Here is a 15,419-nt window from a genome sequence, read left to right as displayed (position 1 = left end):
CTCCTTCCCTCCCTGGTTCCACCCACCCGTATCCAATACATTTTCTCTCCTTCTGCTTCCATTTGGTCCTTCAGCTCTCCTCTGATAGTTCCCATTAATACCTTGTTATCAGATTCTAGCACTGGTGCCCTTTGCTCTCACTTAACGATCTGTCTTCTGAACAACAGAATAATTCAAAGCTCATTTCAGGACGCTTACTTTACTCATTATTTATTAATGAATAATTATTTTCTGTATTTGCACAGTTTGTTTACATTTCTCCCTTCTTGAATACAGTTTACAATTACTGGTACTGTAATTAGACATTCTGCCTGGCCTGCAAGAAAGAGAATCTTAGGGTTGTACATAATGTTACATCATTACTCTGACAATAATTTGAACTTAAGAGACACAGTTGGATCATCTCAATGAATTTGGTTAGCATTTTGAATTTTTGTGGCATTAATGTTACTTGTGACATTACTCCACCACCTACCCCTACTTTTACCTCACTTCCCCTCTCCACACTCCTCCAGCTAATCATTCACCCTTTTTTCTCCCCCACCTCTGCTTTTTGCTTGCCACCTATCAATCACTGTTACATCTCAAAACTCCTCCACCCAGGTTCACCAATCCCCTTTAGCTTGTCTCACCCCTCACACCCTCTCCTCAAATTCCTTATCTCCTCTCTCCAGAATCAGTCTTGCCAAAGGGTTTAAATTCCTTCCCCCCACCCTACCACCACACAGAGTTCCTTCAGGAGATTGGTTTGTGTTTTATGAACATTTTGCTTGGCCTAAACCCATCAGTTTTGTACCCTCAAACCCAAGTCACTCACAGGAATAAGAAATGCCAACGTCTTTCCAGATCCAGTTTTTGCAGCACCAAGTACATCTTTGCCTTGTAAAGCAGGACCAATTGTCTGTTTCTGAATTTCAGTTGGAAGGCGATATTCAGCTTCCATCAAGCCTGCAAGAAAGAAAACAGCCTTTGCATATTTTCAGAAAAGATTAAGCTTTCTGTTATGAGCCCAGAGGACCCCTAAACCCAGCAGCAACAGATATTCACCAAGACAAATGGTTACTTAAACAAAAGTTGCTTTTAATTATCCTTAAACATGAAAACAGGACCACACTTTAACTTATCACTATTAACTAACCTAACTTAACCCCCTTCTAATTCTAAGCACACATATATGCAATGTGTGAATAAGTTTAGAAAAGTTCTTTAATTCACAATCAAATCTCACTTCCCATTTCTCCAAGTTCACTGGTCACAGGCAATTCTTATACTGTGCACAGAATTTAACATTTATGAATTTCACCAGGCTTTGGTGGTTTTTTTTGGGGTTTTTTTTTAATTATTTATTTTTTGTTTTTTTTTCCTCTGTTGTGCCTCCCCTACACCCAGCATAGCCTCCCAGCTATCCAGGCTTTGGTGTTTGAAAGATAAATGGTTACCACTCAAGAAGGATATCCTTGCCTTGGAGGGGGTGCAGAGAAGGTTCACTAGGCTGATACCGGGGATGGAGGGGCTCGCATATGAAGAAAGGTTGGATAGATTAGGCTTGTATTCTCTGGAATTTAGAAGATTGAGGGGGGAATCTTTTAGAAACATAAAATTCTTAAGGGTTTAGACAGACTAGATGCAGGAAGGTTGTTTCCAATGCTGGGAAAAACCAAAACTCGGGGCCATAGTTTAAGGATAAGGGGGAAGTTTTTTAGGACTGAGATGAGGAAAAATTTCTTCTCTCAGAGAGTGGTAAATCTGTGGAATTCTTTGCCACAGGAAGTAGTTGAGCCCAATTCCCTGTCAATATTTAAGTGTAGGTTAGATTTGGCCCCTGTGACCAAGGGGATTAGGGGGTATGGGGAGAAGGCAGGAACCGGGTACTGATCAGCCATGATCATAATGAATGGCGGTGTAGGCTTCAAGGGCCAAATGGCCTACCCCTACACCTATTTTCTATGTTTCTACGTTGGAAGGTTCTTGTTAGTTTTCAGAGAGAGATTTGTTGTTCACTGGACACAAAAAGATTCCTTTCAATCAGCCAAGTCTGTTTTGCCGAAGAAATTTGCCCCATCAGGATTTTCCAGATGATAATCTATTTCTTTCAGGTCACCACAGAGTTCCTTTTTGTCTCTCTTATTTCAAGTGAAACATTAGGCAGTCAAGAGTGGACCACAAAGGCTTTGACCAGGTTAAACTAAGCACTCACAACCAGTCTTCAAAATGGGATTTTTCCACAAGCTTGCCAGCTTATCCTGTTGCAGTCCCACCTGCTGCTGCTGAACTAAAGAACTGGATTCTCTCTTTCTCTCTCACTCAGAGAAAAAGCCTGTTTTACTCCTTCTGCTTGCAAAACCACTTGACCTTCTTAGAACAGCAAACTGCACACAGACAGCCTATGGCTCAGGACCTAATACTCAGAGTTCTTTCATCTGTTGCTTTTCAAAACAACAGTCCATTAGTGAAGTCCCTTGGGCACACTTCAAAGCTTTTGCAAAGGCATTCGGAGCTGGACTGTCTAGCTTGAGCAGAGCTCCAGTATTTTAAATGAGATCTGTTTTGAAATGTTTGTATGTGACCTACGCTAAGAAAACTGCCACAATTTATCTCCTTTAAAACATGTCTATATAAAATATAAAACACAACATAATCTGTCACATTTCTATATGCTGTTTAATGGAAGATTTATTCATTTCCTCCAATCAAAGTAAACAATTAAAGAATCTGCATGTTAATAACATCTTGCAATATTAAATGTTCAACAATTTATCAACTTTGGTTCTTAAATATTCCTGTATCAATAAGATTGCAGATCAAAATTATCCTCTGTGGCGACCCACGTGCCAGCAAGCAAACCTACTCCCAAAGTGGCAGACATGCTGTGGAAAACATGGGAAATTGACCTGCATCCACAGATTTTTAATCTGGGCTGATGACATCACTGATGCCACTTCCTGTCCATGTGACAGAAGCAGTGATGTACACAAGCCCAGCATGCAAGCCTGTAGGTGTCAGTCTTGCACTAGACTCCACAGCATGTACATCAACTTCCCCATGTATACATCAACTTGACAATGTGTACAGTGATTCCACAACATGGACACCAATGTTTATAGTTGTTCAGTCCAGAATACTTTGCTACACTCAAACATTAAAATTATTTTTTTAAATATACATTTTCCCTACACCTACTTTCTCAGGAGTTTGTAGAGGTTCGGTATGTCATCGGAAACTTTGGCAAGATTTTACAGGTGTGTAGTGGAAAGTGTGCTGACCGGTTGCAAAAGGTAGTGGACTCAGCCCAGTACATCACAGGCAAAACTCTTCCCACCATTGAGAGAATCTACATGAAATGCTGCCATCAGAGATCAACAACATTCATTAAGGATCCACACCACCCAGGACATACTCTGTTCTCACTGATGCCATCAGGAAAGTACAAATGCCACAAGACTCATCATACCTTCAGGTTCAAGAATAGCTCCTATCTTTAACCATCAGACTCCTGAACAACAGACTAATTCAGAGCTCATTTCAGGACTCCTACTTTACTCATTATTTATTAATGAATAATTATTTTCTGTATTTGCATAATTTGTTTACATTTCTCCCTTCTTGAATACAGTTTATAATTACTGGTACGGGTACCATAATTAGAAATTCTGCCTGGCCTGCAAGAAAATGAATCTTAGGGTTGTACGTGATGTGAACTCCAGTTCAAAAAAAGCCAATCTTTTTTTTAAATATACAAAATTTAGTACAGCTTTTCTCCTTTTACACCTATTTGACAAGGTCCAGATCCACATTTCCCTTATTACAAGTGACACCTGCAACACAGACAATCAGGTAACAGAAATTCAATATTTTATAGAATTCACAAACCAGTACCTAAAAAATTTGAGATACAGATTAAAATATGCTCTTATACAATTTGTGGAAAATAAATAAAGTGTTTTTCTTAAGAGCATGTTTCTTTTTTTTGGTAATTCTTTATTTATCGCACTATGAACCATATCAACCGAAATATTTACAGATGTATCTCTTTAAATATGCACCGTGACATTTTCTCTTTTTTCCCCATCCATCCCTCCCTCCCACCCCCCTCCAAAAACAGTAAATATTGAACATATAAAATACAATAAGACATCTTTATACAAAAGGAATACAAACAAAAAAGACATGTCATCTACTTATACACATTAAATCTGATCGTGTTTATCTTCTTATCATTTTAGGTGGTGGTGGTCCGAGGCCTGCTCTTTCTGTTATGTCATATATGGTTCCCAGGTTTTTTCAAACATTGTAACTTTGTCTTTTAAATTATGTGATTTTTTTCCAATGGGATACACTTAAATTTGGTTATATATTCCATTAATGCATATAGTCATATAGTTCAACGTGGGCATCTTATATCTTTATTTTCATTTCTTTTCCATCTCTTCACCACCTCCATCCCCCTTTTTTTACCCATTACTGTTTTTTTAAGTTTTCCTTTTTAATCTCAATATGACAATGCACTTATGACATGAAATACCCCAACAATCCCCACAAGCAATAACCCTTTAAGCCCCTCCTTGGGTTTCCCCTTGTCCTTTGACGGCAACCACAACTCCCCTTTCCATTCGGTTTGCGTATTTTCTCACGTGTCAACCGATTTCACAATGACCGTTATCCTCCAACCCCCAGCCCCCCCGAGAACACTATTTTCCTATACATATAATAAAGCTCTCTCTCTCTTTCCCCCCTTCTTCCCCTTCTCTTATCCTTCTTTAAATCTTTATATATATATATACACATTATCTTTATATTATTACATATTTTTGTATATTCTCTTGCTGGTCTTCCTTCTTGTCACTCCTCCTCTTCTCCTGTTCTGCAAACATTCAGCAAATTCTTGGGATTTCTTTGGGTCCATGAACAGTCTATTCTGTTCCCCAGGAATAAATACTTTGAGTACTGCTGGATGTTTTAATATACAGTTATAACCTTTCTTCCATAAGATTGTTTTCGCAGTGTTGAATTCCTTCCTCTTCTTTAAAAGTTTGAAGCTTATGTCCAGGTAAAAATATATTTTTTGTCCCTTATATTCCAACGGCTTGTTGTCTTCTCTAACCTTCTTTCTTATCTGCTCCAGTATGTTCTTGCTTGTTGTTTATCTCAATATCTTTCATGGCCATGAAAGACCCCAACAATGAAGACGCTGTTTACATCCGGTACCGCACGGATGGCAGTCTCTTCAATCTGAGGCGCCTGCAAGCTCACACCAAGACACAAGAGAAACTTGTCCGTGAACTACTCTTTGCAGATGATGCCGCTTTAGTTGCCCATTCAGAGCCAGCTCTACAGCGCTTGACGTCCTGCTTTGCGGAAACTGCCAAAATGTTTGGCCTGGAAGTCAGCCTGAAGAAAACTGAGGTCCTCCATCAGCCAGCTCCCCACCATGACTACCAGCCCCCCCACATCTCCATCGGGCACACAAAACTCAAAACGGTCAACCAGTTTACCTATCTCGGCTGCACCATTTCATCAGATGCAAGGATCGACAATGAGATAGACAACAGACTCGCCAAGGCAAATAGCGCCTTTGGAAGACTACACAAAAGAGTCTGGAAAAACAACCAACTGAAAAACCTCACAAAGATAAGCGTATACAGAGCCGTTGTCATACCCACACTCCTGTTCGGCTCCGAATCATGGGTCCTCTACCGGCACCACCTACGGCTCCTAGAACGCTTCCACCAGCGTTGTCTCCGCTCCATCCTCAACATCCATTGGAGCGCTTACACCCCTAACGTCGAAGTACTCGAGATGGCAGAGGTCGACAGCATCGAGTCCACGCTGCTGAAGATCCAGCTGCGCTGGATGGGTCACGTCTCCAGAATGGAGGACCATCGCCTTCCCAAGATCGTATTATATGGCGAGCTCTCCACTGGCCACCGTGACAGAGGTGCACCAAAGAAAAGGTACAAGGACTGCCTAAAGAAATCACTTGGTGCCTGCCACATTGACCACCGCCAGTGGGCTGATAACGCCTCAAACCGTGCATCTTGGCGCCTCACAGTTTGGCGGGCAGCAACCTCCTTTGAAGAAGACCGCAGAGCCCACCTCACTGACAAAAGGCAAAGGAGGAAAAACCCAACACCCAACCCCAACCAACCAATTTTCCCTTGCAACCGCTGCAATCGTGTCTGCCTGTCCCGCATCGGACTTGTCAGCCACAAACGAGCCTGCAGCTGACGTGGACTTTTTACCCCCTCCATAAATCTTCGTCCGCGAAGCCAAGCCAAAGAAAAAGAATCTCAATATGGATCTCTGTTTTTGATGTGGTGGCGGTTTCGGTACTAGTGCTCTATGCACCCTTTCGATTTCTTTTTCTTCATGTGAATCTGTTGTTCCCAGCACCTTTGGATCCATCCTTTTATATATTCCTTCAATCTAACCTTTCTTCGCCTTCTTTCAGGCACACTATTTTTATGTTGTTTCGTCTACAGTAGTTTTCCAATACGTCATTTTTTTGTGACAATAAATCTTGGGTATCTTTAATTTTTTTTCGCTCTCTTCCAACTTCCCTCTTAAATCATTTATCTCCATTTCTACAGCAGCTTCTCGTTCCTCCACATTTTCTACTCTTTTCCCTATTTCAGTCATGACCAACTCTAAGCTTTGCATTCTGTCTTCAGCTCTTTTCATTTTTCTTTTGATTGAACTAAATTCTAATGATAGCATTCTTTTAATGACCTCATTTGTTCTTCAAAAAAGCTTTATCTAAATTTTATCCTTCTATTTTACCTTCTTCTTTCCTTTGAAATTCTTGGTCTTCTTCCTCCTCTTCTTGTGTATCTATGTCTGTGTCTTCTTCTCTTCTCTGTATCTGTGCATCTTCATCCTTCTCTGATGAGCTGCTTCTGTATCCTTGCTGGGCCTCCTGCTGCTGGGCCCCCCGCTGCAGGTCGACCCGCTGCTGGGTCCCCTGCCGCAGGTCGACCACCTGCCAGTCGCCCCATTGCCGCTCACCCTCTTCCAGCCCCTCATTCTCTTTCTCACCACTCTTCTTTTCTTCTTTCTTACTTACTTCCCCCAGCCAAACGCCCCAATCCTGGGATCTTTCATCTGGCCGCTCCGCAGCTAAGTCCCCCTCCCGCCGGCGTTAACCTTTTCTTTTACTTGTGCATGCGCAGTTGCGCACCTTTTCTTGGCTCTGAGAGCCATTTTTGAAGTCCGCCGGTCAGGAGGACACCACTCCTCCAGGGACTCACCAACGTCAGAGATCGGGCGCTCCTCTCCACGGTGGCTCCCTGCTCCGATGTGCAGGTAAGGCCTTCTTCTTTCTTCTCCAGTGATTTTCCTTCTTCCCTTTTTTGTGTTATTCTTACTTTTTCTCCTTTGGGTGCCATCTTCTGTCTCATCTCTGTAACTTTATCTTTCTCTTCCTGTATTTTATGTTTAATGAGCTCTGTTTTTTCAAACTTTTTTTGAGAGGGCTGGTTCTACTCGACCAGCCACTACTCCATCACGTGACTCCTCAAGAGCATGTTTCTTGAGGCAGGCGCAGACAACACAGCCTTGCGTTCTGGAAAAAAAAATCACAATGCAGACTGTTTTCTAGGAATGCAAAGCCTGCTCACATCATGTAGGTCACTTTTTTTTTAAAAAAAACCTGCCCTCCCAATGACATGAAAACAAACATACCCCTACACCCTCATAAGGACTGCAGTTTTTATTCTATATTGTTTTTCTATATTCTTCCTACCAGATCTCCGATTTATTGTCAAGAGTACATACAAGATATCATGTACAACCCTGAGATTCTATTTCCTGTGGGCCAGGCAGAATTTTTATTTATCAGTAACTGTAAACTATAATCAAGTAAAAGATACAAAAGAGAGAAATGTAGACAAAGAAAGAAGTAAAACAAATTGACTATGCAAATACAGAAAGAAAATATTCAGTAAAAAAATAATGTGCAAAGTAAGAGTCTTAAACGAGACTCTGAGTTTGTTGTTGACGAATCTGATGGTGGAGGGGGAGCAAATACGCCTGAATCAAGTGGTACAAGTCTTGTGGCACCGATACCCCTTTACTGATGGCAGCAGTGAGAACAGAGCACGTTCTGGGTTGTGTGGATCTTTGGTCTCCGACAGCAGCATTCCACTGAGATTTTCTTGAAGGTGGAGAGAGTTTTACCTGTGATGTACTGGGCTGTGAACACTAACTTTTGCAGGCATTCTGCTCAGAGGTATTGGTGCCCCCATATCGGACCATGATGCAGCCAGTCAGCAGACTTTCCATCACGTGCAGAAGTGTACCAAGGTTACCAAACCTCTGCAAACTCCTGAGGAAGTAGTGGTGCTGCCATGCTTTCTTCATGATGACACTGGTGTGTTGGGTCCAGGAAATGTCCTCCGAGATAGTGACTCTCAAAAATTTAAATTTGCTCACCCTCTCCACCTCTGATCCCTCAATAGTCACTGGTTTCCCCTTCCTAAAGTCCAGCTCCTTGGTTTGCTGATATTGAGTGAGAGGTGGTTGTTAGTACCCCATTCAGCCATATTTTCAATCTTCCTCCTGTATGCTAATTCATCCGAATGGAAAATCACCTGGTGATGATGAGTTTTCGGTTGAATTTTATAAGGTATTTTATGATGATTTATCTACAATGTTTGGAGATGTGTTACGACAGATTAAGGAACATTATGATTTACCTGAATCATGCTCTAGTGCCTTAATTACTGTAATCCCTAAGAAGGATAGAGATCTGTTAAAGGTGTCTTCAAATAGACCAATTTCTTTGTTGAATGTAGACTATAAAATAATAGCTAAAGTATTAGCGAATCGATTGGCTAAATTTTTACCTAAGTTGGTACATGTTGATCAAACAGGTTTTATAAAGAATAGGTATGCTTCAGATAATATTCTTCGAGTGATTAGTTTGATTAATAAACATCGACAGTGCCCTGACCATCCGATGGTGATATCTCTTGATGCAGAAAAGGCTTTTGACAGAGTTGAATGGAACATTTTATTTAAGTTTGGTCCTTCTTTTATTGGTTGGATTAAAGCCTTATATAATAAACCAATAGCCAGGGTATTGACAAATGGTCAGATCTCGGAATCTTTTAAATTAACTTGTTCAACACGATAAGGTTGTCCTTTGTCTCCAGCTTTGTTTGCGTTAATAATTGAATCTTTAGCACAGTTGATACGACAAAATACACAGATACAAGGTATGAAAGTTTTAGATGAGGAGTATAAAATTAATTTATTTGCTGATGATGTATTGGTGTATTTAATAAACCCAGCTCAGTCACTTTTACACATGAAGGAATGTTTAACACAATATGGATCTTTGTCTGGATATAAAGTTAATTGGGAAAAAAGTGAAATTTTACCGATAGGTGAAGGAGATTATTCAGTTTATAAGAATATTATTAATTTGAAGTGGACTGTATTCTAATTCATCACCCCTTTTTATGCAGCCCACTATCATGGTATTATAAGCAAATTTGTAGGATTTTGTTGTCATAGCGAGCCACCCAGTCATAGGTGTAAAGCGAATAGAGCAGGGGGCTAAGTACACATTCCTGTGGTGGTCTGGTGCTGATGTTGTGAAGGAGATTATCTCACGTCTTCTCTGCATTAACACTTAATCATATACCCATTCCACCAACCTGCGTATGTCTTTAGTTACTCACTGCTCCACAAATGGCAACATTTCTACATCTAATCTTATCAATTCATTATGTAAACTACAGAGAGCGTGGCAGTTAGCACAATGTTATTCCTGAGTTCAAATCTGGTGCTGCCTGCAAGGAGTTTATGTTCTCCCCATGACGACATGTATTTCCTCTGGGTGCTCCAGTTTCCAGCCACTTTTCAAAGACATGTAGATTTTAGATTAATTAATCACATGGGTGCAACCGAGTGGTGAGGGTTGAGCTATGCTGTATCTATAATTTTTTTCTTTACTTCATTTTACAAAGAAAATAATACTTTTCCTTTTTATCTAGATGACTACAAGTTCAATTCTTGTAATAACCTCTCAGACAGGGTGTCAAACTACAGCCTCCAGGCCAACTGCCAAGTTGCCAATTTTTAAGTGACCCATTAGACTCGAACAATAAATTGCATCGTATGTTCAGTGCTCTTCGTAGGTTCATCACTAGATGTCACTGACATTTTGAACAACTACTAGACCAAGTTATTCATTGAGGAAAACTGTTTACCTCAGTAATAAAACATTTACCTCAGTTAATTAATTAAACATAGGAGAACCAAAACGACGAAAAATAGCAAGGTTGTGATAAAAATGGTAGCAAATTGAATACTTTTTCCCCCACGGAAGACAAGGGAAAATGTTTGTTTGATTTGCAAGGGATCTGTTAACTTTAATAACCTATCTATCTACAGATTTAAACAGTGCATCATAATTTCTAACATGGACTCTTGGGCCATGAACTGTATTCATTAAGAGTTGTGAAGGAATGTTGGAGACTGCCTTGTCCCTTCCTTGATCTTTTCTCCTGTTCTTATTTTGCACCCAACTCTTTGTTTTACACTGCTTTTTGAATGAGCATTTTAAAGAGTTTTATCTTTCTTTGGCTTGGCTTCGCGGACGAAGATTTATGGAGGGGGTAAAAAGTCCACGTCAGCTGCAGGCTCGTTTGTGGCTGACAAGTCCGATGCGGGACAGGCAGACACGGTTGCAGCGGTTGCAGGGGAAAATTGGTTGGTTGGGGTTGGGTGTTGGGTTTTTCCTCCTTTGCCTTTTGTCAGTGAGGTGGGCTCTGCGGTCTTCTTCAAAGGAGATTGCTGCCCGCCAAACTGTGAGGCGCCAAGATGCACGGTTTGAGGCGTTATCAGCCCACTGGCGGTGGTCAATGTGGCAGGCACCAAGAGATTTCTTTAGGCAGTCCTTGTACCTTTTCTTTGGTGCACCTCTGTCACGGTGGCCAGTGGAGAGCTCGCCATATAACACGATCTTGGGAAGGCGATGGTCCTCCATTCTGGAGACGTGACCCATCCAGCGCAGCTGGATCTTCAGCAGCGTGGACTCGATGCTGTCGACCTCTGCCATCTCGAGTACTTCGACGTTAGGGATGTAAGCGCTCCAATGGATGTTGAGGATGGAGCGGAGACAACGCTGGTGGAAGCGTTCTAGGAGCCGTAGGTGGTGCCGGTAGAGGACCCATGATTCGGAGCCGAACAGGAGTGTGGGTATGACAACGGCTCTGTATACGCTTATCTTTGAGGTTTTTCAGTTGGTTGTTTTTCCAGACTCTTTTGTGTAGTCTTCCAAAGGCGCTATTTGCCTTGGCGAGTCTGTTGTCTATCTCATTGTCGATCCTTGCATCTGATGAAATGGTGCAGCCGAGATAGGTAAACTGGTTGACCGTTAGCAATAATTTCAGAAATTGCTACTGTAATATGTGAGCACATCAATAAACTGCTGTAATGCCAACAGTTGAACTGTTCAGCAGTGTCGTATAGTTATTTTGATAGAAAATGAATTTTCGATGACACAGGAATTTGCTGGTCTAAAAACAGCTGTTCTTGTAGCATAACTGACTGAAAACTGCCAGGTTTAATATGGTTTAGCCTATGTTTCTCTATGTGACACACAACCAAAAATATTTGGCCACCCTGCTCTAATAAATTAAACTATCAGTGACACCAAGATAGGCAGGGTTTCATCAAACATTCCATTAATGATAGAGATTATTGTCATACACATTGTATAATGTACATACATATACCCCAAAATTCTTACATACTCCAGCAAGCATTTCCTTGCGCTAACCTTTGAGGCAAAATAGACAAGGAACTGTTATTCTAAGAGAAAGCAAGTATAATATTGCAAACATAACATTTTGACATCAACTCTGTATTTTGATCCTAATCTTTATATTCCCTTGAAGCTTCAGTGAAACCAACAGGAAAACAGAAGTACTTTTCCAGCCTTCAAAATCTGTCCAATGCATTTACAATTTTTAAACAGTAAGATCCACTTCCTTTCTCCTCATCGCTGGGTACCAAAGAGATTCAGCTCTGATTTTGAAAGTTGCAAGAAAAATTTGTATTTCAGATCAGCAAAATAGCAATAACTCTCAGACTCTTTTATTATGCACCATTTTGGTTACATGTAGAAACCTGTCAAATTTCACACATTTCTAACTTTCAAACAAGTTTCTCCACGGATCATTCTGAGTATTTTCAGAAATTCCCTCAAAACCTGTTAGCAGTAATTGGTTAAAAGAGAATACAGACCTCCTTGCGAGAGAAGAAACAAGAGGCACCTTGCTGAGCTTCAAGAAAACTCAACTGACAATTACAAATTAAGATGGAGAAAAGTACACAACCTAACTATTGATTGGTGAATCTTGTATGCATTTTACCATAGTCTATATTATAGACAATAGGTGCTGGAATAGGCCATTTGGCCCATCAAACCAGCATCACCATTCATGTTAATCTCCCACTCTCAGTACCCTGTCCCCTCCCTATAAATCTTAATTCCACTGTCCACAAGAATCTTATCTAACTCCCTCTTGAACTTATACAGTGTACTTTGTTTAATATATAGATACAATAGAAAATGTAGATTAGAACATACCTTTAATGGTTCTTTCTGACAATGGAAAATCTGAAAATTGCACTATTGCCTTGGCATTTATCTAAAATTGAAAAAGATATTAATCAGCACGTTTCATAAAAAGGAATTTACATATCCTTGCACTCTTTCTACAGGTTCCAATTACTCTCTTAAAGTCACTTCCAACTTAGTAAATACAGGTAGTCCCCAGGTTAAAAACAAGTTCTGTTACCTAGGTCTGTCTTTAATTTGGTTTTATATGCAAGTCAGAATAGGTATTTTAAAGTATTTTTAAACAGTACCAGACAGTGACAAAAGCAGAAAATTAATTGCTCCTAAACAATCTATCTAATTTACTGTTATTGAAGCACTCACACCCTCACTCCCTCCCACCGCTGCACAACAGCAGCATCGCACAAGAGCATCCTACAGCATACTTTCTCACGATGCTGGGCTTTGGCAGCATCACACGAGAGTTTCCGAGAGCATACAGCATAACCACGCACAAACCAGACGTTCACAGCATTCTACTTCCGGTCAACTTCTTGTTACGCAAGTTTGAGTTGTTTGTAAATCGGGCCTTTTCAACCCGGGGACTGCCTGTATTCAGTAGGTGTTTCAACTATTCATCCAAATGGAGTTTAAAAACTTGGGAATAGACTTCTAAAATCTTTATGAAGTCACTCTCCTTCATCGAACACTAGCATTTTTCAATATTTGATAAATAATAAGTCAGGAAAAAGGAGAATATGGTAACACAATAATTTATGAAATTTAAATTAAACTGGATGCATGATTCAGCCTCATTTTTCCATCTCCCAGAAACAAATGATCACTGTGCAACAAAAGATGCATCCACATAACTTTATTTTGAAGGAAAAAAAAATCTTAGTCATCTTTCTGAATTGACAAATATTTTACAACCACAGCCAAGAGGGGGGGAAAAGAAAAAAAAAAATCAATGTTAGGTATAAAGAATACAGAACTTTAACAAAATGAACTTTTCACATTTAAAAACACATGCAAAATACTAACACAGCTCTGGTAATTGACAACCTAAATATTGCAGACAGGCCACTCATTCATTTTTAATAGAAAGCAACATTTTAAATACCACTTCTATTCTTTTCTTTGGCTTGGCTTCGCGGACGAAGATTTATGGAGGGGGTAAAAAGTCCACGTCAGCTGCAGGCTCGTTTGTGGCTGACCAGTCCGATGCGGGACAGGCAGACACGATTGCAGCGGTTGCAAGGGAAAATTGGTTGGTTGGGGTTGGGTGTTGGGTTTTTCCTCCTTTGCCTTTTGTCAGTGAGGTGGGCTCTGCGGTCTTCTTCAAAGGAGGCTGCTGCCCGCCAAACTGTGAGGCGCCAAGATGCACGGTTTGAGGCGTTATCAGCCCACTGGCGGTGGTCAATGTGGCAGGCACCAAGAGATTTCTTTAGGCAGTCCTTGTACCTTTTCTTTGGTGCACCTCTGTCACGGTGGCCAGTGGAGAGCTCGCCATATAATACGATCTTGGGAAGGCGATGGTCCTCCATTCTGGAGACGTGACCCATCCAGCGCAGCTGGATCTTCAGCAGCGTGGACTCGATGCTGTCGACCTCTGCCATCTATATTGTTACAGGAAAATGCATTTTTTTGGGCCTTCACCCTATATGTAACAGTTGAAATTTCTGGGGTTTTTTTATTATTTTTTTCCCAAACATTGAAATTCCTGGTTTATTTGTAGTGTCGTGGAATCTCCAACATCCCAGACTGCATTAGCCGAAGAGCTTCCTCAGAATTTAAATTTCAAATTGTCAGAGTACATACATGACATCAGACACAATCCTGAGATTCCTTTTCCTGTGGGTGAGGCAGAATTACCACTTTTTGGTTATGCAAAAAAACTGTACAAGCATACACTTGTAAACAGATAAAGAAATGTAAACAAACTGACCACAATAGAGAGAGTGAATTTTTTTAATGAAGTGCAAAAGTAAGGGTCCTTAAATGAGTCCCTGATTGAGTTTGTTATTGAGGAGTCTGATGGTGGAGGGGTAGCAGCTGTTCCTGAACCTGGTGGAGCATGTCATGTGACACCTATACCTCTTTTCTGATGGTAGCAGCGAGAACAGACAGTGTACACTTTTTTAAAAAATTTGGTAGCTATACTTAAATTCCAGAGGAGCACGATTAGTGTGGTCTGTTGTGTCTCACTGCCCTACCTTCCCTGTCTATCCTTCAATGGGAGGCGGGAGGGGGGTGCAGAAGGGGTTCCATCCAATCCCAACCAGGAAAAGTCAAGTGAAGAAAACAGCCTGAGCACTGGCCACCGTGTTGTGACAAATCCTTAAAACCCTGATATACGTCTTAAACTTTTGTTGCGAGTCTCTTGAATATTTTCTGTAACCGTGGTTAGTTAAGTGCTAAATGTGGGGGTTGGGGAGGGAGGGAGATGAAAAGAGCTCGAACTTTGCAGAAAACTGTATAAAATGGATAATAGTAAATTGTAATCAATGCTGATACTGTTAACATTGACACTGATAATGTTGATAACTGTTTAAGTTTGTTAGGAAAATCATAAAATATTTTTAAAAACAGAGCGTGTGCTGGGTGGTGTGGATCCTTGATGATCTCCAATGGCAGAATTTCCTGTAGTTGTTCTTGATAGTGGGGAGAGTTTAAACCTTCGTTTTTCTTTTAATACCAATCATATATAGCATCTGGCATCGCAGTGAGGTAAAGGATTTAGAAACATAGAAACATAGAAGATAGGAGCAAGAGTAGGTCATTTGACCTTTCGAGCCTGCATCGCCATTCAATGAGATCATGGCTGATCTTAAAGTTCAGTACCCCGTCC

The 15,419-nt window shown here is 40.7% G+C and overlaps 1 protein-coding gene and 1 long non-coding RNA gene across 2 annotated transcripts in view; one reads left to right on the top strand and one right to left on the bottom strand.

Annotated features, from left to right (window-relative positions):
* LOC138739379 (uncharacterized) overlaps positions 1-15,419 on the top strand; it is a 103,818-nt gene that overhangs the window by 77,737 nt on the left and 10,662 nt on the right. The window lies entirely within an intron of this gene.
* Positions 1-15,419, bottom strand: part of ddx10 (DEAD (Asp-Glu-Ala-Asp) box polypeptide 10) — a 199,686-nt gene that overhangs the window by 182,404 nt on the left and 1,863 nt on the right. Inside the window, exons 2-3 of the mRNA XM_069891292.1 lie at positions 12,599-12,659; positions 818-948 (exon numbers count right to left, since the gene is read on the bottom strand). Of these exons, the coding sequence (XP_069747393.1) occupies positions 818-948; positions 12,599-12,659 (192 nt within the window). The remainder of the gene's footprint in view (positions 1-817; positions 949-12,598; positions 12,660-15,419) is intronic.

The sequence above is a fragment of the Narcine bancroftii genome, chromosome 7 (assembly GCF_036971445.1).
Source record: "Narcine bancroftii isolate sNarBan1 chromosome 7, sNarBan1.hap1, whole genome shotgun sequence".
NCBI lineage: Eukaryota > Metazoa > Chordata > Chondrichthyes > Torpediniformes > Narcinidae > Narcine > Narcine bancroftii.
Note: the sequence above shows the minus strand (reverse complement) of the source record. Positions and strands in the feature narration are given on the sequence as shown.